This window comes from Pundamilia nyererei, unplaced genomic scaffold, assembly GCF_000239375.1.
Source record: "Pundamilia nyererei isolate P.nyererei 1_Seehausen unplaced genomic scaffold, PunNye1.0 scaffold00027, whole genome shotgun sequence".
Taxonomy (NCBI): domain Eukaryota; kingdom Metazoa; phylum Chordata; class Actinopteri; order Cichliformes; family Cichlidae; genus Pundamilia; species Pundamilia nyererei.
In genome coordinates, this window is record NW_005187428.1 from 2,707,903 (window position 1) to 2,735,016 (window position 27,114).

General features: G+C 40.0%; 2 protein-coding genes and 1 long non-coding RNA gene across 12 annotated transcripts in view; 2 read left to right on the forward strand and 1 right to left on the reverse strand.

Moving 5' to 3' along the window:
- Positions 1-4,883, forward strand: part of LOC102192473 (neuronal cell adhesion molecule-like) — a 74,342-nt gene extending 69,459 nt beyond the window's left edge. For all 10 annotated transcript variants that reach the window (XM_005728144.2, XM_005728145.2, XM_005728147.2 and 7 more), the window contains 3 exons: positions 100-231; positions 1,221-1,299; positions 4,149-4,883. In XM_005728144.2, the coding sequence (XP_005728201.1) occupies positions 100-231; positions 1,221-1,299; positions 4,149-4,395 (458 nt within the window). In that variant the 3' untranslated portion in view covers positions 4,396-4,883. The remainder of the gene's footprint in view (positions 1-99; positions 232-1,220; positions 1,300-4,148) is intronic.
- A 65-nt stretch (positions 4,884-4,948) lies between these two features.
- Positions 4,949-21,547, reverse strand: LOC102192281 (uncharacterized). The gene is made up of 2 exons (XR_311604.1): positions 21,431-21,547; positions 4,949-5,292 (listed from the first exon to the last, which is right to left on the reverse strand). It is a non-coding gene; the product is annotated as an uncharacterized LOC102192281 (long non-coding RNA).
- cntn1a (contactin 1a) overlaps positions 12,145-27,114 on the forward strand; it is a 62,336-nt gene continuing 47,366 nt past the window's right edge. Inside the window, exon 1 of the mRNA XM_005728143.1 lies at positions 12,145-12,293. The gene's annotated coding sequence lies outside the window, so the exon portion shown is untranslated. The remainder of the gene's footprint in view (positions 12,294-27,114) is intronic.

A 27,114-nucleotide genomic window follows, 5' to 3' on the forward strand; every position in this document is an offset into this window, starting at 1 on the left:
TATTGTGGATAATTTTTGCTGTTTTCCCTCGCTACTGGGGATGAGATGTTAAAATAGTGCAAGTGTAAATGTTAAGTCTTTCTCCCCTTCTCTGGACAGCTGTGGCAAGCAGACAGGTGGACATCGCCACTCAGGGATGGTTCATTGGCCTCATGTGTGCAATTGCTCTGCTCATCCTGATCCTTCTCATTATCTGCTTCATCCAGAGAAATAAAGGAGGGAAGTACCCTGGTGAGTAATGGCACAATCACCACAAAAAAAGACAGTTGTTTCTATAATAACAACTTTATTAGAGCAGAACTTTTTAAAATGCACAGTTACAAACTGCTACATAGTTTGGATCAAACCATTCATTAAAGAAGTATACATCTCACATTAATGGAGAATAGGTTTTTTGTATTGACAGGGTTTATTCACTGTTGTCAGATTCACACATTAATCAGTTTTAATGAACCCATAAATTACAGTCAGGTTTTGTGAGTCCAACTATAAAGAGTGAAAACCATACCTTATTTCTATTTGGCCCATTTCCCCTTCAATTCACCTCTCCTAGTGTTCCTGGTGTTTTAGATGCAGAAGTCCTGTTCTGACCATTTGCACATAACCACAAACTTGAACTGAAAACATGAATTTCTATGTCACAGTGATGTTGCTCTCTTGTTAAGAGCAGGGACTGCACTGGGGTTTCTGAGTGAAAGACTGCACAGTGTCCACAGCCCAAAGGTAGGGCATCAGATTAGGAGCGCAACCAGGAGCATGCCTGTCATTTTTATTCGGCTCTTATATAGGGGTCAGATGGGTGGAGTAGTTTAGGCATCAATTCACTCCCAAGTCAGACTGTCAACACATATTTCTTGTGTAACATCTCAGAGAACATTCAGATGTGAACTGTGGAGTATGCAAGCAAGCTCTTTTGTCCATATCAATTCAACAATCAATTCAGTCAACTCCCTCAAAATTTTAAATTAAAATGTGTTGGTCAGAACAGACTTTCCAGTAAAGAAACAAAAAAAAAAAGCATCTGGACAAGGAGAAACAGTCTACAGGTACACAAAGACTGAGCTCGAAGTTGAGGTCGGCCAAATTTAAGTTCGGGTACGGTTTTTGAATTTCATGGGTGATGCTGAACGACTGTCTTCGTCATATCGCTTAAGAAACATGTTGTTTCTCACAATTCTTTAAAAACCAGTTTGACTAAATCACTTCCTGTATCTCACCAGTCAAAGAGAAGGAGGATGCCCACACAGACCCTGAGTTCCAGCCCATGAAAGATGACGACTGTACTTTTGTGGAATACAGGTGAGAGAAAGTGCCCCAGCCTTTGGAGTCCCCAGAGCAGATTGTACCCATCAACCACTTGCCCCGTGTTCCCACTTTCTTTCCTAAATCCACACTCTGTGCTGGAGCTCTGCTCGCCCTCCTACTTCTCAACCCTTAAAACTAATAAAAAAAGTCATCCAGAATCACCATTAACTAAAGTCAAAACAACAAGAGGAAGTAACCCAGTCTGATCTTCTACCACCGTGAAGTACAAGATTTTGTTTCTGGGTTCTGGGACACCCTGGATGCTGTTTGTGTTGGACTTTATGTGTGCTTGATATGTGTGCAGGATTCTTCAGGTTCAGGGGATTCGTGGTTTAGGGTGTTTTAACATTACAAATAAGACTGTCAGGAATAAACAGTATAAGCTACTTTCATTTGCAACACATCCCTAACTTTTCAACTAATAAGCTAATCATATACATTGTATGTATAGTATATATATATATATATATATAGATATATAGATATATATATATATGTATATGTATATATTAGTATTAACACTTTGCCTAGTGTATTGCTACTTATAGTACATGACCCTGATAGGATTGAAAATCTCTGAAATGGTCAGTCCTGTTAACTGTCACTTCAGTTATCCAGCTATGCTTGTCAGCATCCTTTTTCTAGGCTGCTTCTTCAATCACATGCAGAATACAGAACAATGAAGCACTTTACTTCTGTAAAACTAGCATTTTTGAATATTCTTTTTTTTTTATAAGTGAATTTCTAAGATGGTCTTGCTTTTATATTTTATATTCCTTTTGTATTATGTATACATGAATCTGTTCTATGGATTTTATGTGAGACAGAAGATGTGCGATAAATACATATCATTAATTATATATAAAAATGTGATATGCATGGTTTTAAGATTTGATATTATGTATGAAATTTTGCTGTAGGCAATAATGTGTTGAATGGAAGTATTGTTTATATATATAGAGATAGATAGATATAGATATACAGTATATAGATGCATATGGGTATGTTATGAAATTGTCAGCACGCTTGAGGGAAGCAATCAACACTGAGAGGACAGAGCTGGTTAATGCTATTTACAACAGGCCAATAGCCATTCTTTAGTAGAAATCATTTATGATTGGTGTTATTCTAGATTTTATTTTTCTGGGAAAAGATCAACAGAATAGTCGTCTGTCTCGCACTACTGCCCAATCCTCCCGCTTATCTATAGCTCTCCATTCCAACTCTTACATTTCCAGTGAAGACTTAAATTTCTAAAAACAGGTTACTTTAACTTTAAAGAGCTTCTTAAAATAGCTGGCTACTGTAGTTTACAAGGAATAGTATCTCAAAGACAGTGTATTTTTTGGGGTGCCTATTTTCAATAGCCAGTTTGTTGTGCTTGTAAGTCTGCACCGAATCAGGATAGAATATGTGGGAATCAGCTTAATAATAGAGTTCATGTTCATCATAATTAAGGAGCTTTTTGCCCATTGTAACAATGTGGCTCACGAATGAGTTGTTATTGGTTTTTAGACAGCACTGGAAGTGTTTGGCACAGATAAATATGTTACACAGAAAATACACAGAAAAGTGTTGATATATTTTTAAATCTAGAATACCACCAGTCTGTAGTATTTACACCACGAGATAATCTCTCCAATGGATATTGGCTGTAAAAAGACAGTAGACAAATCACAAGGCAAAGTGTATAAATATTATAGTGCCTTTGTGAGAGTATTCTTTATATCCATGCTGTTTCATTAAACTGAGCTGGAACCTTACAGTATGTCAATAAAGGCATTACTTAAGTCAACTGAGCTGTTCTTGTTTGACTGCTGGAGAGTATACTGTATTTTTTAGATCAATCTGTACTTGTACAAAGCACATTTGCCTGTTAAAGTGCCAGACTTACAGAAATGTAAAATGTAGGAATGTGTTTGATCTCAGAGTGACGTCGTCATCCTAACGCAGGGGGTGTAGGTCTCAGGAAAGGTAAGGGCAATGATGGGGATTGGCGGCGGTGAAGGGTTTTGTAAGTGTAGCATGTTTAAAGGGTCGGTGGGTAATGAAGTCACTGCGGAGAAAAATGCTTGCTATCTTTCACAGCTGTCATCGTGTATAATATTTTGTCACAAAGCCTTCATTATGTGCAGTGCTACAAAAAACAAGCCGTCAGCAATCTGTGGCTATTCTATTCCCGTCATATCCCCTAAATGCTTTTGCATACCATTTATTGTCTTTCCATTTTGGAGCATCTCAGCATTGTGACGGCTTTGCGATCTCATTGGTGTTCAAGTCGTGTATATGCAATGTTCTCAACTATCTGATACCCAAAGAAAACTTTCTTTGCGGACTTTCCATGCATTTTTGCCAACTTGTGATTTATCGTCGTGCTTGCTTTGGGGGCAGGGATACTTGGCTTAAACTTTCCTTTATTCACGTCATTTCATTGGATTTTCTGTTTTTCATCACAGTCTCTGCCTTGGGAGAAAAATGCTTTTGTCAAACAGCACATTTACCACTTCATATTTGGTTTCAGGGGGAATTTGAAAAGGGTATGATTGCTTGAGCTTTATTCCCCCGTTGCCTGATGGAAACCAGCTAATCATTCATGGCTAACATTTTTTAGACATGGAGCAACCCGAATGTGCATTGAAATGTATTTTATATTCATTGCTGCATATTAATATTCATATAACAACTTTGCCATTATCTACCGAACTTAAGGGGTAGGTTGTGGTAAAAGCAACAAATTGGCTCTTCTATGCTCCATCTAAAAAAAAAAAAGTGATCACTATTCTCCTTATTGCATCTGTCACATCATCTCACCTGTAATGCCTGCATGTTATTTTCTCCTTCAGTGACAATGAGGACCATAAACCTTTAAAAGGGAGCCGCTCGCCATCTAATGGGACAGTTAAGAGAGACGACAGTGACGACAGTTTAGTTGACTACGGTGAAGGAGGAGACGGACAGTTCAACGAGGATGGCTCCTTTATCGGGCAGTATAGTGGAAAGAGTGCCAGTAGGGACACTGCTGAGGGCCATGAGAGCTCGGAGGCCCCATCCCCTATAAAAGCCATGAACTCCTTGAACTCTTTTGTGTAGCCAGTCGGTCTTAACAGAACAGTGCGGGTTGATGCACTGACTACTCAAGCCCCCTCAATCCCTACATCACTCTTACAGGGCTGTCCCAACACTGCATGGCTTTATGATCAAACATGTATACCCAGCTCCATAAATGAAACGTAAAACTCATTAAAGACGTTTATGTTTTCACACGGACGTCTTATGGAGAAGCTTGGAAAACCTTAGCTAATTATACCCTGAGCGACATTTAGGAAGTAACCAGCTCAGCCATAACTTTAACAGTTCATGACAGTTCCATAAATCCATATATTAATCAACACTTTAATATTAACAACTATTGCATTTTACCAGGAATCTGATATGGACTATGCAGTTATTGTCTGAACTATATTTGTTTGTGTTGATGGTTGTCATATTATCTATTCAAATAGGGGGCATTGTCTACAGTAAATTTCTACTACTCCATGTATATTTTTTTCCAACCCAGAAACTTGTACCAGAAAAATGCTATGTAATCTATTACATTAAGGCAGTTCCCATAGTGCGTTTAAAAGGAAGATGTTGTACAGCGCATATGTAAAGTTATATTTAATGAAGTGAACATTCTGCACAGTGGAATTTGAGAGCAGTGCACATGTTATAATTCAGAGTGTTGCACTGATACGTCCTCATCTGTAGTCGCTGTCACACTGCGACGATGAAGAAGGAGGCTAAAGTGCTGCATGGCATGTCACATGACCTCATGACCTTTGCCCTGCATGTGACCTCCTCTTATTGTGCTTGATCTGAAGGCCAGTAGGGAATAGCTGATGGTGTGATAGCTTGCTTCAGTCCCTGCAAGTGCTCCTTCAGCAGGTAGTGCCTTTTCTTTAAAGCATTGATTCACTTGCAAAGTCTCTTTCTGGCCTTCAGTGTCTGGAACAGAGACAATGGGAGAAATGCAGAAGTCACATCCAAGGATGGATAAGATAAGCATGAGAAGAGCACCCTGTGGATGGACGAATAATTAATATGTGCTTGGCTTTTTTTTTTTTAAGACACAGGACTGGCTTTGATTTCTTTGAAAAGTAAAACACTGCACTGGATCAAATGAAAACATTGTAAGAACCACCACTGATGTATAAATGCCTGCAATACCTAATGGTATTTCTGCAGTGTATGGATATTTGTGTTTGTGTGTGGTTGTGGACACAGCACATTAATTCAACTCCTATTAAGCAAAGGTTGTTCACATTTACTAACTGCTCTTGAGGGCCTTTGGATGGGATCAAGATTTAGTTTTTCTTAACTTGCATCAAGTTTTATTTTTTTAAAGACATGTAGAATATTTGTTGAAATTGTAAATATCTTAATTGATTGTACAGGAACAAGCAGCTTTTACAGCAGTCTAAGCGACGATATCATGCACGATATGGCTTAACTTCTTGGTAGGAATATTATAAATATAGACAACTTGTAGAGAATATATATATATATATATATATATATATAACATATTCATTTTTACTTGCTGTGCACAGTGTACATTGTACTGTAACTAACTGGACAGAAAATTGCATATACAGTCAGATTCTTATTGCTTTCTGATTTGAATGCCAAGTTATATAATCCTGCTGTTTTACAATGTCAATATCATGATGCACAAAATTATACTATTCTGATTTGTACTGGTTCTGCTAAGTCTCAATATACTTCTAAAATTATGCTCTTTTCTGACAGTATTGCAAATGTTTTTTTTGTATTTAAGAAACAGATTTGTACTAACAGACTCTTTCTTTATCGCTATGTAATATTTTTTTTTCCTTTTAGTGAAAGTATGGAACTCAAGCTGCAGGAAATAATGAATGAATAAATAACTATCTGTTTTCAGGCTTAAAATGTCATTGCCTTGTCATGCTGTGAATGCATTTAAATTCAGTACTCCATAACAAACACTGTCTTGAGTCTTAATTGCTGCATAATTTCTGATTTCTGATTCAGCTCATAACAATACCACATAATAAAAACCGTGTACCATTTTCAGTTTGGCTATCAAAATCACTTTGGTGAGGCTTCTAAAAACTCAGATATGTAAAAAGGTCAAGTTTGTATTGAGATAATTTTAATAAGTGCTAGTTAATAGACAATAAGTAGCTACTGGATCATAGTTAATAAAATAAGTTGTTAACATGATAGATTCAATTTTATTTATATACCACTAAATAACACCAGTCATCCCAAGGTGCATTATATTATAAGGTAGAAACCCTACAAACAGACAAGCCTATTTCTTTCCCACAAGCCCAGTGGGAAAGAAAAAGTCATTTTTATCAGGAAAAAACCTCTCCCAGAAACAGGATTCAATGAAGGATTTAAAATTTCTTTCTGGATTTAACAGGGAACCAATGAAGAGAAGTCAATGACCAGAACAGAGTTCAAAATTCCTCGAAGTGTTATTTGAGGGCAAGTAATGCCATTAATTGTCAATAACTTTTTTCATTTTTAGAAGCAGGAATTGGAGGTTAACAAGGTCTTTATGTCTTTAAGACATTCCTGCAGTTTAGCTAACTGATGTGTCTCATCTGGCTTCATGGTTTGAAAAAGTTGGGTCATCTGCATAGCAATGAAAATTTATGATATGGCTTCTCATGATACTGCCAAAGGGAAGCTAGAGAACTAAACATTAATATTACTAAGGAACTTATTAATATTACTGTGTAAAGAAGTCTACCCATTTACATGAACAAATTGTAGTCTATTAGGTAAATGTGATTCAAACAACTGCTCTGTAATAGAATATTATAGTCGATAGTATCGAATACTGCAGCTGGAGTACAAGCACAGAAATAAGTCCACGGTCAGTGTCCATAAGAAGAGTATAAATTTAGCACTAAAGCATGGCTCATAAGCGTGGCATCTACAAGCACGACATCCAAGTGCACTTCAGACCCATCCACACAATAAAAAGATAAAAACTTGTTCATCCCAAAGACAAAACTCCCAACCACAATGTAAACAACATGGTATATGGTGTGCACTGCAGCGACGAATGCTTAGACCTCTACCCTGGAGAAACCAAACAGCCACTGCATAAATGCATGGTACATAGAAGAATCACCTCGACAGGACAAGACTCAGCTGTACATCTGCATCTAAAGGATAAAGGTCACTCTTTCGAGGTCGCCAATGTTCACGTTTCAGACAGAGAAGACCGATGGTTTGAAAGAGGAGGGGAAGAAGTCATCTATGTCCACTGTGAACGACTATCCGTGAACACAGGAGATGGCTCACGACACCAACTGTCTGCCACCTACAGTGCAGTTTTGAGATCCCTTCCCAGGCGCCTTAACGTCACATCTCACACAATAGGTTGAGGGAAGGTCTCACAATGGTTTCACTCGAAACCTCTGCTGATGATGACCCACACCTTCATGTGATGAGGCACAACTCTTAACTAAAGCTGTTTCTATACGCTGATGGTTAAAATTTTATTTGTGAAGAAATTCATTAAGTTGTTACTAGTTAAGGTTAATGGACTAATGGAAGAGTCAGTGGAGCTCTGACTCTTGTCAGCCTGGCTACAGTGAAAAGAAGTAAGCTGGGGTTGTTCTTATTTTCTTCATTCAGAGATGAATAGTAAGCTTGCTTAATTTTAAAAAATAGATCAATATTAATGAGACGTAATTTCCTCTTCAACTTATGAATTCTCTGCTTTAAGATGTGCGTTTGTGAGTTATAATTCGGAGTCAAGCACTTATTTTTCAAAAGGAGCCGCTGTATCCATCATCCACAGTGAGGATGCAGAGTTTAGATAGCTGCTCTGTGCTGTGTTGCTGTATTGACTTAAATCTTAAATCTTCAAATGGGCTCTTGGATATTGGACCGTGAAATTAGCCAAATGATCTAAACTGCATCAATGAATGTACATTGAGCAAAAGCTGAGAAACAGATTAATATGGATATCTTCACCTTCCTGAAACTCCTTGGGGAAGCCTCTATAGGGTCTTTTGCAACACAGTAGTTGGACTCCACCTTTTTGGAGCTTACTCGTGGCCACTTCCATCATGGGCACTATCAAGAAATATTGAGATAGCAACCCACCATCTGGTGCTTTATCACACAGCAGTGGTGTCAAGAAGCAGGGAAGCTTGCTATCTAGTGTCTTGAAAATACTTGGGGGGTGGTCCAAAATGAGACCTGGTCACGGGGAGAATATGAACAAAAAATGAATTGTTGTGAATTGCAACTGGAACAAAGGCTATATTATTTAAAATAAACAGCATTCTCCGAGCAGCAGCGGTGATCTCAATGACCTTATGACCTTCAGCCACAGGACTTGTCTGTCAATTTGTTTCCATTTGACAGATTTTACCTCTTGACTTTACTGCCATCTAGTGACGTGAGGCAATTACACCGATGGCTGGAGTAAGCAACAGGCTTTTAAAAGCTTACTGGCAAATGCACAGTCTGCATGATGCAAACTGTCAACAAAAATATTTTAATGATGCTGTAAAACGAGAAAATGCCACATATGTATATCCCCTTACCGAATAGTGTAGTCAAATTACAATCCGCACAATCACTCTACATTTTAGCTGAAAGCCTATGAAGTTGTTAGTCCTTCTGTTAACATCCCTAGCCCTCGGATAGCTGGACTTCCTGTAAGAGGCTTATTCCATGGCAGCAGAATCACATTATTTGTCTGTTGATTGGCAATCATTACCATCAAACAAGCAGCTGCCCCATTACCCTCCTGGTCTCCACCAACCATCTCACCAGCCCCCCTTCCCGCTGCTTCAAAGTCACCCCCCTCCTCCATTTTCCCACTCCTCATCCAGTCTACAGTGGATTCATCCTGTGTTGGCTGTACGTCTGCCATAGCATCCATTAACCATTCCCAGATCTGTCTGTGTCCAGGACTTTGATTTATCACTGAGTAGAAAGCCTGGTTTAAATTGATCTACAGCTGGTTTATGTCTACTTCCAATAGGGAAAAAATATCATTACACAGCCTTCTTGTGATCCTCTGTTTTCAAACAACCTGCCACCAGCTTTAAAGCAGCCCATTTGCATACCAGATGCTAAGAGTCTTTAAGCATCCATGTAAGTTATGAAGAATCAAGGATATGAAACGAGGGTGTTAGAAAAGCATCAACATTTAGTTTCTGATACATTTTAAGTGTGTGCTAAGCTTCAGGGGGTCTGTTCTTTTGTATGTAAGTGACAGAGCCTTTGTGTCTCTTTATGTAAATTTGCCCTATTCTGAAGCTTTGAGAGCTGGGGTGGATAATTGTTTATGATTACTCTGTGACATTTCCATATGGCTGACGAATGGTTAGCCAACACATAGTCACATACACACATGCGCATTACGCAGACACACACACACATCTGTCAAGACTAAGTATTTTTAGCCTGACTGGTAGATTTGTTTAACCTGAAATTGAAAACCACAGCAGTAGGAGTGAAATCATCTCTTCTCGGATGAATATGAGTGTATCCAAATAACTGTTTTCCTTTAGGTGGGGGGAATGAGCTCATGTGGTGGGAGTTTTTACTGAACAAAAATGAGTGTTTTGTTCTATTGATCTGGTATTAACTATCTCTAAAAACCCATCCCCCATTTTTTTTTATTATCAAGATTACACCAGGATAATAACCTTTCCACACCCTGATTCTTATTCCCTGTGCACCCCCGACTATATCCCATGTGTATTTGGGTTGATGGGTGGGGGTTACCTTTGCACGGGCCCCTGTGGAGATCACGGAGGCTAAATTACATTTACCCCCCCCTCCTCCCATGCCTCTTCGTGTCCCTCTTTCCTCCTCCCCCTTTGCCAGGCAGATAGATGTCAGCCACCCATTCTTTCCAGACAGCAGGGTGTTTGCCGTTCCTCTTATCCACCCCAGATACCGACCTTGTAACATTCTAATTCACCAGCAGGATCTGTCTCTATTTGCACTGCCATGTTGTAAGAGGAACAACAGTGTTTGTCTTTGGGTTGAAGACAACTAGAGCTTGGATAACCCTAATGCAGAATAATATCCTTTTGGGCCATGCACTACACTACTGTATTTGGCTGCCATAAATTTCTTCAGTCTTACCAAGTCCCTTCGGCTTGGTGATTTTCTATGGAGTGTCATGATTTTAATGATATATCCACTGAGTTGCCATCTGAGAGGAAACAATCGCTTCTTGATTAAAAGTCTGAATAATAACTATATCTCTGGGGAACAAAGCTGCTACACTCAGCTTGATCTGCCTTTTACATTGAGGGCCATACCCTCAATGTAAAGTCCGTTTCTGATCACGTTAAAAAAAGAAGAAGACATAAAAAAAAACTTCTTTGATATCTTAGCCAGAGAGGCTAAGTCCTTCAATTAATTCTGCCCTGCTCTTTCTCAAGGATTCCTGCATTATTTATAGGCTTCTGCCACCGCAGATTATTACTTGGCGTTTGGTGTTTACATCCAAGATTTAGATCTAATCCCAGGGGATTGAGATGGTTTCATGTTTAGACTGACACATGGGCAAGGCGTTGTAATTAGTAGAGGTGCCCTTTTGATATCGGCACGATGAACAACAAGCTGACAGTTAATATGCAGGCTGCCGTCACACTCGTTTCTCAGCAGTGTGCAGACACGCAGATCAATTTATCCATCCAAGATTTAAGATTTTTTGTCTGAGAGTTTAGCTGCAAGCCCAAAACAGCGGACGGAATTTTTAGTTTGTGGCACAGCACAAATCATCCAACAAGCACATTAAAAATCAGCTTCCAAGTGTACATATGCATTGCAAAATAAACACTATTCCATAGGAACCAGTTTGTCTTAAAAAAGTTTTCTGTGTGCATACATTTCAGTCGGTAAAGCAGAACTGATGACCGATGAAGGGCTGAGATATTTATTTATACGTCCGTGTTTTGTTATTTATTTCTTGGAGGCAAACAAAATCAAATCTCATTCATTAAAACTGGTCTCAAAGTATTCGACAAATCATCTGTGCAGCAAAAGCAGAACAAAAGATAAGATATCAGAGAGCAAGTGTTAACTGATGGGACTCAGGTGTATGAGACTGGTCCAGTTAGGGATGAGACCACTGAAGGTTAATGTTGGCATCACGTGAGAGATGGTAGAGGGATGGAGGTTAACCAAATCTAGCAACAGGAACTATAGTTTTTTCTGTCTTTGCCACCAGTAATGAGCTGTAGGGAACTGTACTTAATACCCACAGATGTTTAAAATGTGTAGGTTATTCAAGAACACTACATTTTCGGAGCAACCAAATTCATTATTCATCCCGTTTATTAGTTAAAAACAAACTGATCTGTGCATGTACATGCATTAATATCAGGGACAGACTCCAAGGAGAGAAAATCAGAGTTAAAAGATAGTGAGTATTGAACTGAGGCAAACGCTTAGCAGTCAAAAATTACTTCAAATGGGCTTCATTTGCTTATGTCTGCTGGATGTCAGAATATGCTGCTGAGTTTTAATATGTACCATTTCATTTACTTTTTTTTTAAAGGGCAAAAGGGCAAAACATATCTCAAGAAGATATATAAATCATGTTCTCCCTCATTTAAATCAAGAAGAGATCTAAAACTTCCCAGTAGGCGACAGAATAAATTATTTTAATACAGCCCTTTTATCATTTTATGTTAAATAATAAATAAAGAAAAACTTCATGGGCTGCTCTGATCTGAAAGTGGTCTGGGCTTCACTGCGGGGTCCACTGTGGTCATATGGAACGAGCAGGTCTAGCGCCCCCCTAAGTCAGCAGCCATAACCCTTCTTTCAGTCCATGGGGACAGGACCGCGGCTCCGTCAGTTTCTTTCCCTGATCTTGAGCGCCCGGCGATGCGGTGCTGAGCAGGTGTGAGCATCCTGAAGGACACAACGGACGGACAGACGGACGCAGTTGCCCGCTACGCAAGGTAAGGACGAGGAGAGCGCTGAGCAGACAGCGTGAGAACTGATTTTTTGACATTATTTCAGAAGAAGCCGGGTGCAGCTTTTTTTTTTGACAGCTGGGAAATCAGCGTTGTTTACAACGGGCAAGTGGGATGCGCGGATGAGATTGAGCTCATTCAGCCGCCCGCAATGCAGAAATATGTAACGATTTGGACGCGAAAAAGACAAAAAACCCAAAAAGAATTTATGATTTTTTTGCATGTAGATCCAGACAGATAACGTGATCAATATGATCGCGGCGTGCGTGGCGGGGATGCTGCTTTTTTAGCATCTGTACATCCTGACCTCCCAAAACACACTCGATGGTGGGTTCGTGATGTGTTTTCCCCTTTTTTGCGCATCTGTTTTGAAGTAATAAGTCCGAACGTATAAGTCAAGATAAATGAAAACACGCCAGAGGCCATATCCTGGTAGCGCTGCACATACCGATGATGATTCAAACTACTGGCTCCCTCGCAGCCAAGAAATTATGAAGAAGCATCCGTAAACACTTTGATCTGGGGTGGGAGTATAACCCACTTCCCGGTTTCAGCACCACAATTGATTGAGACTAATGGCTGTATGTCATCTTTACCAGCAGACTGAGCCGTAACGCTTCGTAATGGCCCATTGCAGGGTCTTTCTGTCAGGTGCTGGAGACGGAGTCATGGGCGCGTCCTGACTCACCAGACTAGGTTTTAGTGAAGAGGAACTGCTCATGCTATGTTGGTAAACTCAGGCTTAGAGACTCAACAGGGGCTTTTGGGACATTTATAAAGAGACTTCCAACATGTAGCCTGAATATTAAAAATAAAATAAAAAATACATAAAATGTGTATAAAATTGCACTCATTGGGGACACAGTCCAATTATGTATATAAAAAAAATCGCAGATATGATGATTCATGACATACATTGGTATTCTGCATATGTATGGGGCTCACCACGGATCGGAGAATATTGTAACCTATGAGCTCATTAATAGCAGCAGTGGCTCAAGTCTGGCAAAAAATAACTGACATCGTTAAGACTGCCTGATCTATGTCTCCATGACTACTGAATAACTTAATGTCTTGGCTTTTACACTGCTATGTATTCATTACGATGCTAAAGAGTGGCCCCAATGAACTGCTTTGATTGGCGGTCAGGGCAAAAGATATTTTAAGCAGCCACAACTTTGCATTATGTGGTTCACAGTGTAATTACTCGAGGTATTTTCAGGTTATTTGCTGAGGTTTGAAAATCCTCTGTGAATAGGCTAGATATTTCTGGCCCACATTTTCATTCTGACTTTGTTTACACCACTCATTGCAAGTGAAGGATTGTTCACTGTGTGTGTCCTGGCTGAATCAGAGCTCTAATGTGGCACAAAATGTCACAGGGATTCCATTGGCGCCTGTCAGGTGGAGAGCTTTATGAATCTTGTAAGCTTGCTGCTGTTAATGCATCCTGTGCTACCCCGTGGACACCCCGAGGACAGACACTCTCCTCCAAGTGAATGAATTTACTCTTCACAGAAGTAGGCTATCCTTGTGTGTGCAAAGTAGCATCTTGCGTTTTATCCCCTGGCTCCACAGCAAAATGTCTCTGTTCTGAATTTTGAAATAAGCTGTTCTCTGCCAGCACACTGGCCCGGCATACCACAGTATCCTGTAAGATGTCCCTGGTTTTTGATGCGTGTCGGCGTCACAGGACAGGCTCAGCCTCCATTAGTGTCACAGTCAAATAACTCGACATAAACATGCACTTACAGTATTTCTTCTTTGGTTTGAAGCATCAGTCACATGTATCTGCAATGTATTGATGTAGACAGGTGAACCTCACCTGAGGCAGAAGATAGAGCTGGCCTGAATGTGAACTTTCCCATCGAGACTTTGCTTCACTCAACATCTAACTTGTGAATATGAGAATGAGGGAGAGAAATGGTCTTTTCTTATCTGGGATTTAGCCTTTTTTTTTTTTTTACTGCAGACATATTATGAGACTTTTGTATGAAAACTAGGCACAAAGAGATTTTTGGGTCATTCCCCTTGTCCTTAAAACACTACTCGCTTGATATGAGCATCAAAAAGAACCTTGGATGTTTTCAATCTAAGATTTGAGAGTCCCTTTAGGAGATTAGATTGTTTCCAGATGTCCTTCCAAGCCTTGCACTACAAATTCCTGGACCGGAGCATTAGCCTAACTGAAGAAGATAGATTTGACCTTTGATTTTCACAGAAACACGCTAAACTGATTGGCAACAATAGCATTTGGCAGCAGTAGGACAAGTTTGTTAGATGCTGTTTGTTCTCTCACATTGAGTGCTGTGTCAGATACGCTGAAGGGAATACATCTTGTAGACTTGCCTCATTGTAAGGGTGAATGTGCTACGAGAGGATGCAGCGGCACGAGACAGCCCATGACGTTGAACACTGTGCGAGGAACACGCGCACAAACGCCGCTCTTTCTTGCTGTCTTTGCTGTAAGAGTGCTTCTCTGTGTCCTGCTGACAAAACGTGAAATGCTGTCGTCTTGATGCTTTCCATAGATTGCTCAGCAATTTACACACCATCAATCAATAGCGAGCTTCACTAATGGTACGGTGGTGAGGCAGAGAGACATGACGTCTTCTGTGCTTGCCTGGAGACAGACCTCTCTGTTCATAGTTTAGAACTAGAATGGGCTTCAGTATCCATCTGCCATCCTTGGCTATCTGAATACAGTTTTCACTAGGCATGATTCTGCCAGTGTATGCTGCACCCTGCTCTCTGCATGCTTTTTATCATATAGATCCTATATAGAAAGACAGCACTACCAAGAACTCATAAGCATAGTGGATATTTGCACACCACGTGTTGCTAACCCATCTAATTTGTGCAATTCTATAAAGCTAATGCAAGTGTAATTGTATTCAGCTGCACTTACAGTGTTGTAATGGGATGATACTTATTTATTTTGCAGAGCCATTAGGGAGATATAAGAGCCGTGCAGGTTAGAACTGAAGCCAAATCACAAATCACTTTGGTTTTGCTGGTTTTGTCTTCTCAAATGTAAGAAGTTAGTGTTTCTTTTGTCAGATGTGATATCAAATTGAATGCCAGTGTGTGGTGTCTAACACCTTAGTCTAAAATCTTCAGTTGGGTCCTGTTTACTGAGAAGGCCAAAGCATATCATTATAGACTGTATATAAATATGGATACAGGGCTCTCAAAGGCAAATCTGCATTCTTTTTAATGTCCAACAGGTGGCGAATCCCCTGGTAGCAGAAATCAGAGCGTAAAAGTCTCAGAAAAAGAATAGATTCATTTTGACCTCAGTAAAATAAATAAATGAATTTATGGTTTAACTCACTAGTTAAAAGCCTTATTTAATACAACATGATTCACATGCATTATTTTCATATATAGTGTACATCATGCCCTTTTGGTGGAGGCATTCTCATTGTCCAAAAGCCGATTCCCTCCAAGACAGATATGCCATTGATCAGGTCAGCTTGTGAGATTTGCTGTAACCCTTTTCTCTACGGTGACAAGCGAACCCAATCCATGTTAGCAAAAGACCCCACAGAGAAATACAGAGCCACAGAAACCCCTTGCTGTAGTAGTCCAGAGTTTAGGCCTTTTCTTTCATTGGTGTGTTTAGTCTTACAGCACTCATTTACAGCTCATTCACTTACAGCACTACTGTTACTCCTGTGAATCTGATGATAATAATGCTCCAGGAGGCTACTTATTTCTAATTCCAAGCCAATGCTGCCTATGAACAATTAATCATCTACACTGGATTTAGCTTGTAAGATTTTTAAAATGTGACTGACTCTCTAGAACAGGGGTGGGCAATCTCAGTCCACGAGGGCCGGTGTCCCTGCAGGTTTTAGATGTGTTCTCGAACCAACACAGCTGATTTAAATGGCTAAATTAGCTCCTCAACATGTCCTGAAGTTCTCCAGAGGCCTGGTAACGAACTAATCATGTGATTCAGGTGTGTTGACCCAAGGTGAGATCTAAAACCTGCAGGGACACCGGCCCTCGTGGACTGAGATTGCCCACCCCTGCTCTAGAAAGATATGATTTGCATCTGGCATGTCTACTTCATGATTTAAAAAAAGAGGCTACAACCTGCATGAACAGCCTTCTGTTAGTTTACACAAACGCGGAACAATACTAAAGATAAAAATAGATTTTTTTTGATATCACCTGCTAAATGACATGCCTATTTATAGCGTTGAAGATCCCGGTGAAGGACAAAGATAGGAAAACAAAAAAGAAATGACTTAGTTTATTTATTTTTTTACCCTTTGTATAGCTGTTCTTCTTCGTGTAATCTATGTGACTCTGCTAAGTGCTGAGTTGGCTCATGTGGTTCTTCTGGTTTGTTTTGCAAATGCAGACTGGAGTGGTTTAGTTCTAAAGACAGAAAAATAAGCTACCCTCAAGATATGTATATATAGAAAAAGAGATATAAAATTTGTTATCTTCTTCTAATCTGTGTGAGTCTGCATAAAGTGGCAAGCTTCTTTAGTAATGCATGGTTCTTCCTGTTTATCTGTCTGCCCAAAGTGACGTGTCACTGGTGGACAGATAAACATTATCTTAATTTTCATTAAGATAATGCAGACCAGACAAGCAGGTAGCATCAGTTATCTCCCCCTCCCACTCAAAAAGGGTGGATATCGATCAGTGTTATCAAAGTGTTATCTCACGCATACAGGATGAGTAGAAGAAGAAGAGCCATCTTTAGCTTTTTGGGGTAAGTTAAGAGAGTATTTTAGATAAAATTAAAAAAAATAAAGATGAAAAAACATTTATAGAATTTAGAACATTTAGTTCTAGAACATCTGTACCTCATAAAATATATATTTTTCAGCAAGTCGATGATCTTGGTGACATTTAAGAGGAGTTTAAATCTGTAATTAGGTTAAATCTGACAAGATTTCATTTCTTTTCTCTGATGTTTCACTTGGTTTTCTCTGAGATATTTTTAGGCTTTATAATCAAAGTAAATCTTATGGGATTTATCCAGTCAATTAGAGCAAGATTACAAATGTGCGCTCCTGTGAACAGGAATTTTCTTTTAGGTTATTTCTGATAATATTTGTCTTCCTTCATTATGGTGCCAGCCCTAAACATTGTTTGTTTCCTCATTAGCAGAGCAACCCTCATCTATCTTGATGATATTTCATTTATGCAGTAATATGAAGAGTTCATTAAATAGTTCATTACAGCTCAGTTCTTTTCAGCTTGTATTTAAGTGTTTAGTATTTAATAATGATAAAGAGTTTAAGCTATCACTTTGCAAGGTTACCAAATTCAGAGGACAGTTTTCTCTAATGGAGTAGTCAATTTCAGACCTCTCTTTGTGACTGGGTCTTAATTATACCACTTTTTAAAGTCTCAGATTGCCCCCTTTTCCATTTAGCTAAGCAGAAATATTATGTTACACGCAGTGGACTCACTTCCCACGTGGGAGCCTAGAGCCATCTGTTTTTGCACCTTTGTAGGTGTAGTCAGATACTTTGTTTACAGGGCTGCTGAGAAGCTGTGCAGCCAAACAACTCGGTGCTCTATTTCGGTCCTGTACGAGATGACTTTCGATTGCAATTTGAAAATCAGCAGAGCGTGTCTGATGTATTCACTGGGATTTCTAACCAGAGGGTTACAATGAAAATCTTGTTTACAAGAAAATTCCCAATCTGTTGAGATTTTAATTTATGTCACTGTGTTACAAAGCATGTTAATAAATTGCAAATCGTAAGGAATCAGAAGCATTTTGTGAAGAAGAAAATGAATGACTTTTGGCACAGAGCAGAGATGTTTTGCATGTTTAAAAACTTGAAAAAAAAGTATCTAGGTTACATTTCCTCTATAATCTGCACATAAAATCTAGCATTTAGCATTATTTTTTGACTAACTGAATTTAACCCTTATGGTTTTCCACAGGTTGACTGCTTTGGGCTGTTATACTTACAGTTTGCTAACAAGTTTTTATCAACTTGAAAAAGGGGAGCTTTATACCCCTGTGTGCGCACAGATTGCTGCATCTTTCGAGTACGCTTGAAGTCCACTTGGATGCATGCAGAGCTGGTGCCCTTGTGAGGTAGTGGGATGAACAAATCAGTGTGATCACAACAAATTGGAGGTTTTGGGGGTGAAAGTTCAGTGCCTCACGTGTACTCTTCGATGAAGATATTTTTACCACTCTGGCCAAAGTGGATCCTCGGGTACTCACCGATGCAAAAAGTATAACCCTAGCTTCACCCCGTCTCTGCTCTTTCATGCTCCGTGCTTCACTCCAACTCTCTCACTCACAAACAAGGTGAACTAGACTCAAACACACTCAGGGGAACAGCAGATCACAGGAGAGAAACTAGCACAAATGTAAATGCCTGGAGTACTCCCAGACTGAGCTGAAATAAAATGAGCGCACATAGATTAAGTAAATAATTGAAACATTGAATTTTTTTAGTTGCTTGGTGGAGCAGGAGGAAGGGTTCTTGGAAAACACTGAAGCTATTTAATCAGTGTTCATTATGAGCGTGTGAAAGTTAAACTTTAATTGCTTGCATTGTTATGTTATAGCGCTGAGGAGAAAGAAGTTGGTGGACTGAACGCCCCCTATTAAGTATGAAAGTGTCTTTTTCGGTGGGGCCTTGCTGCTCTTGGGGCCTTTGAGCAAGGCCTGTTGCTATGGTGCTGTGAGCATGTGTGGAGGACAAGAACTCAAATTCATCTGCATGCTAGTTCAGCCTGCAAGGCTTCCAAGCATGACTACACTCTTCTCCATATAGCACTGCCTTTCATGTATACTATATGCTGTTTTTCATGCTAGCTGACTAAAAGCTGCCTCAAGGTGATGATGCATGCACTGTTGCCTTGACAGCATACTAAACCGGAGCTATGAAAGCTATGGAAAAACAGTGGCCTGTTGGAGATGACAGAATGAGAGGGTCAGTGAAGATTTTTGCATTAACCCAAAGTGTCCTTGGTAAGATGTATCTTAGTTCTTTAGCTTATTAAGGCCCTAAACTTCGGGGTGAGGGATTGTAGAACTGTAAGTAATAGAAGGCTAATAGCAGAAAGAGCCCCAAGGGAAAGGCTTCCTGGTACGTGGCTCGAATACTGAAGAAGTTGATCTCTCAGGAAGCCTAATTATACGTTTAGGGGCACCCTGTTTTTCCCCTTTCTGGACAGCTGGACAGCTAAATTGTTTGTGGATCAATAGTTTAGCTTCCTATTGGCTACACAGAGTGAGTGAAGTGCATTTAAACCTAAGAAATCCCATTACCCTTGACAGAGATGGGAAGTATAGCACTAGAAGCCTCAGCAAGTGCTATTGCATTGTCCATTATTCAATCTGTTCTGTTTGCTTACCTGCTCTTTTTATTGCTTAGACTACTCATACTAATGTTACACATATGAATTTCTATTTCCATCTTCACTGCTATTAAATTTAATTTGTAAGTTTTGGTCAAATTATACATGCAATCATGGACATCAATGTCATGGTAGTTCTGGTTTTTTTTAGTGTTTTGTTTCAAGTTGATTTCAAATGATTGTACAGGAGACATCTTTAATGGCTTTAAAAAAGATAAGACTTTGAACAAGTTTGAAAATTATTTTTGCGCTTTCTCTAATCCACATAGGATTAAAAGTATAATTACAGAGCCAAAAGTGAACCTCGGCCCTAAATATTAGGTTAAATGTACCTTTGCAAGTTGCACATACTTGCTCCAGATCTTTTTGATAGCCACCAACAAGTTTCTGGTATAATTATTGCTGAATATTTTTTGGGATTTTGGGAAGGCCATTTCAGCAGCTTAATGTTAGCCTGCTTTGCCCATTCCAAAACCAATTCTGATATGCGTTTGGGTTCATTGTCCTGTTGGAACACCCAGTTGTGCGTAAGTTTCAATTATAGCTGTTGTTTTAGCTGTTAATTTGAGGTGAAGTCGATTTGGGAGGTCATTCTACTTCTACATAATGCCAAAGTCTGAGTCAGATAATGGCAAATTGCAGTTGCTTATAAATGCCCAACTGAGCTTCTGGAATGGACGTCTCAAAGCCTCAACTGACCTTTGCCCTAATGGAAATTTGTGGACTTAAAAGTAGAGTTGATCTCCAAAAAAAACAACTAATTTAACTCTTGACCATCCCTTAAAATTTATACCCATCCTTTGCCCTTCGTACCCAAAATGGTCCCCTGACAAAAGGTGATATAGCAATATCATATATGAAATTTTTTTCTGATTTTTTTCACATCAGATCTTTTAAACAACTTCAGACCTAACCACAGATATAAAGTTTTTCATTATTTTTTAAATATTTTTTAGGTTTTTATGGCTTTGTTGTCATAAAAAACCCTGTTTTTTGGGGGTGAAAAACCCACAATATGCAATATTTTCAAAAAATGACTTGCAAATGGAAGTATTTGGCATGAAGTTATTACAGCCTTGAATAGGCAAATAATTCATAACAACATTGATTTGGATGCATTATTATTTTTGGAGTAATAAGAGTTTTTCAAATTTACACCCATCTGTTGCCCTTCGTATTCTACCAATTCTGCCAAGAAGAGTTTTCAAATATGCAACCAGAATTATGCTAAAAGGTTGTTGATGGATACCAAAAGCATCTGGTCGAGGTGCAAGTTGCTAATGGACATTCAACCCAATATTAGTGGTGCAATATGTCAAGCCAAACAAGTCAAAGAAATCCAGAAGAATCCAGAAGGCCCACAAACTGCCATAACAATCATGCCCATGATGAGTGTATGTAAACCTCTGACTCGAGTTGTATGTCCATTAGGTTATATTTTTTAAATTATGCACCATGCTACGTATGTTTAAAATCACTCACTGGATGCCGTAATTGCCTCTCACAGAGAGCTCTTCACTAAGAGGATCGATTAAAAGTTATAATGCAGTGTTGTGTTCCCTTTCAGGCCTTCTGGCTGTATATTACTGTTACTTATTTTTACCGGAGCTTGTCTGTATTGATTTAACACTTTAGAATTGTTTTGAAAGCCTGTTGTTATTCACTCCTTCTCTCAAGCAATGTAAATGGCAGAAGGAGAAAGAGGCAGTGAGTGAAGGGCTGCTGAAGGCATTATGAGAAACAGAACAAAACAGTTGGATCTCTACCTTCATTCCTCAGATCAGTGTAACCGCAGATAAAAGCTGTAGCTGTTGCGGGCTGTGGCACGCCACTGTCCTCTTCTGGCTCCTTTGCTGTGCTGCCCTGTGGTTGTATTTTACTGGTGCTAGTTCCTATGTCCTCGGCTGGATCTCTGCATGAAGAGCCCATTGATGAGAGCAGCATTAGCATTCGGTGTAGGTGAGACTGACAAACAGGTCGGTTTTCCATTTCACACTAACAGACCTGGTTTCTCTGGATCCTCTCAAAGGGTCTCAAATCAGCCCCCTTGCTGCATAGCTAATGAGTGTGAATAAAAGCAGTCAAAGAATCCTTATATAGTCTTTCCTAGCCCAAGGAGTGTACTCTTTGTATAAGTCCTTGCCGTGCCAGCTGACACATCAGGGCCGCACTATTTCACTGGCTCGACATTGTCACATTTGGCTCACAAACTCACAAGGTGATGTAACAACCTGCGTCATGTTTTCTCATAGCACTAACGGTAGAATACAGCAGCACTAATAGCTTCCGACGAATTACTCTAAAATGTCCCTAAACAAAAGTTGTTCTTTTAAGTTGGCATATCATTATTCAGATCTGAAAACCAGCGTTCTGGGAAATGTGTCTGACTTATGCGTGCAACTTGTGCACTAATTATCCTCCACATCCTTTTCCTTGGCTGAGTTTGTAGCTGGAGGAGCTTCTGTTGCAATCTGCTAATTCATGCTGCTGACACTATTCTCACATTTTCCTTAGCAACAACAAATTGCCCCCAAGAATAAGTGGCCAATATTGCCCCGTGAAGAATAACACATGCCTTCTCGGTGTTCTCGGCCTCTCTTTTAATTGTCATGAGTCAGACTAGTGCTCGCTAAGACATCCAAGTGAGAGTGGTTGAGAGAGAAAAGGAAAAAAGAGAGACAGAGAAGGGGCAGTCAGCTTTTAATTAAAGATATGTTATTCTACTTTTGCTCATTTCAGCCTTGCTGTAATGGAATTCAAATGGACAATAAACGGGTGAAGATACAGCTGATTATCGTCTGTCTAGACAGAGGAAGGTTCCGGCAAAATATTTCTCACATCATGAGCGAAAATAAGTTGTACATCATACACAGCGTGGAAGTCGTAGTTCACTAGGGCACTGCAGTGGACAGCTTCCATACTGCATGTGTTGAGCCTCATGGTGAAATGTGTCAGTAGAATAGCACAGAATAGTGTCACAGGCTGGATTATTCATGAGGACGATGTAATGGCAGTGTGTGGAGGAAAGGGCACCCAGAGGTGAATCTGACTGGGAGAAAGACAGCTAAATCCCCCCCCTGTTTTTGTTTTTTTGGTGGTCTTTTCACACGTGCCCCACACCACAGTTGCCATACTCTGACTCTTATCTACAACACACAGCTCCACTCATGCTGCACATACAGGGCCACAGTGTGTGGAGGACAGACAGAGTGAAGGGTGCAGTGTCACAGTAAGAAAGCACACAATCCTGTACACACAGCCACAAAAAAAACCCCACTGTGTCCACAAAGGATAGAAAGATGAGGAGTTGGACTTCTGTTTAACTCCCTTGCAATAGAGGATAAGAAGACAAGCTAAAACACTGGTGTCCTATATGACTGAGGCAGGGGTGGGGGGTGGGGTTAGTGTTGAAGTGAACAATCAATATTGTTTACAGGTCAAACTAATATGATCAGTACTCTTTTTTTTGTCATTTCATGTGAATTTCTTGAAATATGGCTAGTAAACAGTAAACTGTTATGAGTAATTATGGGTTATATAAATATAAGTAGTTTAAAAAAAGCTGAATAAATGCTAAGTTAGTCCACGTGAGTCTTAAGAAATATGCTGCCACACAGGAATGGCCCTGCAAGATGTAGGTGTGCAGAAATGCAAGGGAGTCAAACAAAGCATTTGTTTGAAGCGTCATATAGTCTTGTAACCTAGTTTAGAGGTTTTTTTGCTGCTACTTGAGGGAAAGCCAGCTTGATTGGAAATGCTGTATCTGTAGCTGCGTGGGTTGTCTGAGCCTTATCTTTAATAGCAGTTGGACTGTGCACAAACAGCTTTGTACTTGGGAAGAGATGATTTCCTTATGTAAAGTGATAATCTGGTGATCTGAACGCCAGAGAGCTCCCACACATCTGCACCTACTCGTGCTGACATAGCCAACTAGTGTCATGGTGTACCAATTTTGGGTTTGAGGATTTTAGTCCACACTGCAGAAATACACCTTTTGTGGTCTGACATTGATCTAAGCGCTTATTCTTTTTGCTGCATCTCTCTCTCTCTTTCTCCGTCTCTTTGAGGGTTTTTTTGTAAGTGGGCACCTGTTCTGTGTTGTGAGCCATGATCACATGGTGTTACTTGGCCAAAGAGGCACCAAATGACTCAGGTCTTTGCCCAGACTGTTCTCATTGTCAGTCGGCACACACGTTGCTTTCCAACAGGCCATCTGACTGTGGCCATGTGCTCAACAGTAAACACAAGTGAACGGGTATGCTTACAGTTCCGGACGTGAACATGTGGGCTGTATGATGGCGGATGGTCTGCAAGCATTGCATGTCTTAGTTGTCAAATTCAGATTTCTAGCAATCTGAATGAGGGTTCATGCTGACTGTTTTTTGCAGCTTTTTCAAGGAGTGGGTGCTCGAGTGCCAAGTCACAGGGGTGTATTATTGCACACACAAATGCACCCATTGAGAGAGACCATAGAGCCTGCAGTGGCACAAGTCGTGAGGGAAGACTTCCTGATGAGTAGGCATGAATATCCATGCCGCTGCTTAAAAGCATCGGCACAGGCCAATACAGTAAATGGAAGTCAAGGGAATAATAAAGCCAGCTTTGTCTTGTCTACTTTGAACTCTGGAGGAGGTGTCTGGGCCTCTTGTTTGAGCTGAAATGATTTTGGAGAAATTTCAGAAAGGGAAATCTCTAATCTTAAGAAAATCCTTTCATCATATAAATGCAGTGTCGTACAAGGAAGCATATTTTATGGGTATCTCATGTCCTCATTCACTTTTTAATGACTTATTTATCAGCAAGATTGCAGGGTGTTTACATTTCTACCCAACTTGGCATTATGAGCTTTCATTTGGGATTCATTGAGTCTGAGTTGGTTTAATGAATCGTTAAGCGGTAAGTCACCAAAGTAAACAACTCAGCATGTGTCTTTTATACCAGAGATCTTGTTAGGCCTGAGCGTGTGCTCTCCCCAACCTCTTACTGTGGTCCAGACAAACAGGCACCAGTGCTGCTCAGAAAGCGAGTGCCAAGGGATTTGTTTCTTACTTTTTCAATTTCTGGAATAATCTGTCATCCATCCACATCCGCCTTGGAGAGAAATATGGAAATAGGCAATATTAGAAGTAAACAAATCTCTGCAGGTCCTGGTGACTTAAAGCTGCAAATTGTTCTGCGCTGCCCTTGGCAAATGGGCTCCTTTTGCATCAAAGCTACAGTAGCAGTGGGAGCCACAATGGGTTCAACAAATTAAATTATCATTCCCAACGCTCGAGCACGTCCACACTCGGCATGAATTTGTTGCCCCTGTCTGCCTTTCCTGTTTTCATTTAATCTTCTGCAGTCTTTATGTGGCTGTGGGGTTTGGCACAAGAATATGGGTGAAGCTGTGGCTATAGGTTCCCCTACAGGGATATATTCTGCAGAGATTATAAAAAATATAAAAAAATATTTAAAAAGTGTAAATGTGCTCATCCTGAATTCTTCAACAACCCACCACTGATTGGGAAGGACTTGAGTATATATGTGGGATTTGTATTAATTGATTGCTTTCCAAAATACATGGGTCTTGATGTATTGAAAACATAATTGTAGTAGTACATTAAATATAGCTTGTACGTTATTATCACAATATTACTACACTGTAATATTGTAATAATAAAACCAATATAAACCCACAAGGGAATTTTTCTTAATTGGGTATAATGCAGACAGAGGGCTTCTCGTAATTGGTCAGTGAGTAAGAGACAAACTGTACATTACACTAATGCACAGTAAACTGTGCACTGCTGTTCAGTAAACTGAAGAGGGGGACCATTTCACATAGTCTTTTTGAGAGAACTAGCAAGACCCACTCTGATTTTAGATAAAGACGATGACTATGACTTTCCCGTTGTCAGTAAGTCCCTGCTATATGAGGCATCTAGATTCTGGCAAGACTTGTTTGATCACGATCATCCAATAATCCATCTTGTCAGGCTGGTGGGTTTAGATCAATCAGCATGCTGTGAGAACTGACACAGCAATAAGTGCTTCACTCCACTGCCTGCTAAATCATTTCACTGTGTTGCTAAGGGACATGAATTCACTGTGGCTAATTCCTGGGCACAAATAATAATTTTTAATTTGCTTGTCTTGAACACGCAGGAATGAGCTTGAAAAAAGTCATTTTTGTCCAAAAGTATTGAGACTCTAAACACCCCCCCCCCACCAGCTTTACTGACTGTAGAAATGCAGAATAAGACAATTGTTACAACTCACGAGGATAAGCTTTAGATCTCAGTGAGAAACTGTAAAACCAGAAATACTAATAGAAGCACAGAAAGAAATAGATTGTTCTAATCATGCTAATTCTGGTGTCAATGGGTTTTAGGAGTGATGCTAAGGTATGGGTAGCGAATCAATACTGGGAGGCTGATCCACTGTCTTTGATTCATCAGAGCTATTCTGACAAACATCGATTGAGCTCCTGTTGGTTTCTGTTTCCCAGGGATTACTCCGAGTATTATAATGAGTGTGAATTGATTTATAAATGCCAGTGATTGGCTGGTGTCTCACAAACCTGTCCGCAAAGGCATCGCTTTATCTTTTACAGTAAGAAGCACCTGCCTTACTTGCAGCATTCACTGATTCGCATTGAGTCTCAACAGTCATTTTGGCCTTGTGTGCTTGACAGGTATATTTTTGTCTGACATTTCATAATAACGTTTGCCAGTTGTGAAAAGGTCCACTTAAGTATTGAGGTGAGGGATCATTGGAGTCTTCAGCAAACTTGCACTTAAGCATACTACACATTCACACACGTCCACCCACGCACTCAATCGCTCAGTTTTGATTGTCTGAGGTTCTCCTTTAAAGCTGAAGAAAAATACAGAAATTAAGCGGTGTACAGAGAAGAGGACTCTTTGGTCTGACTCTATCAAACTTCTGCAACCCAAGTTGAAGATAACAGCCATCGCGCACACATTAGAAAAGTCTCTGCTAATAGCCCCACTTCAAAACTCCTCTGCTCAGATCTCACCTGCAGCTTATTCACACAGTCTTCTCAGAAGACGAGAATAATGAACACAGAAAAGCCTAACATCGAGAGGCTGGTTGTGAATAGAAAAAGGAGGAGTGATCTGGTGATGCTGTTTTCTGTGAGTCGGGTTAATGCTTTGGTGTACAGTTATTATTCTCGTTAGAGGCTGTCCACTTGCCTATTCTGCTGTTGTGGCAGAGATTAGAGTTGTTTCTCTTTGACCATTTCTGCACTGAGGGAGGCGGGGAGAGAAAGATAGAGAAGGAGTTTCAAGCTGACAGAACACTTGGCAGCATAAACATGGGACCTGTGTTCTGCGCTATGACCTTGTTTGCTGACGTGTCAGACCTATTTTTCCACTCCAGAAAAAATGCTCGATTGCCACAAGGCAATGGGAGTACTCGTTTTGCTGCTAATCGCTTGGCTCCT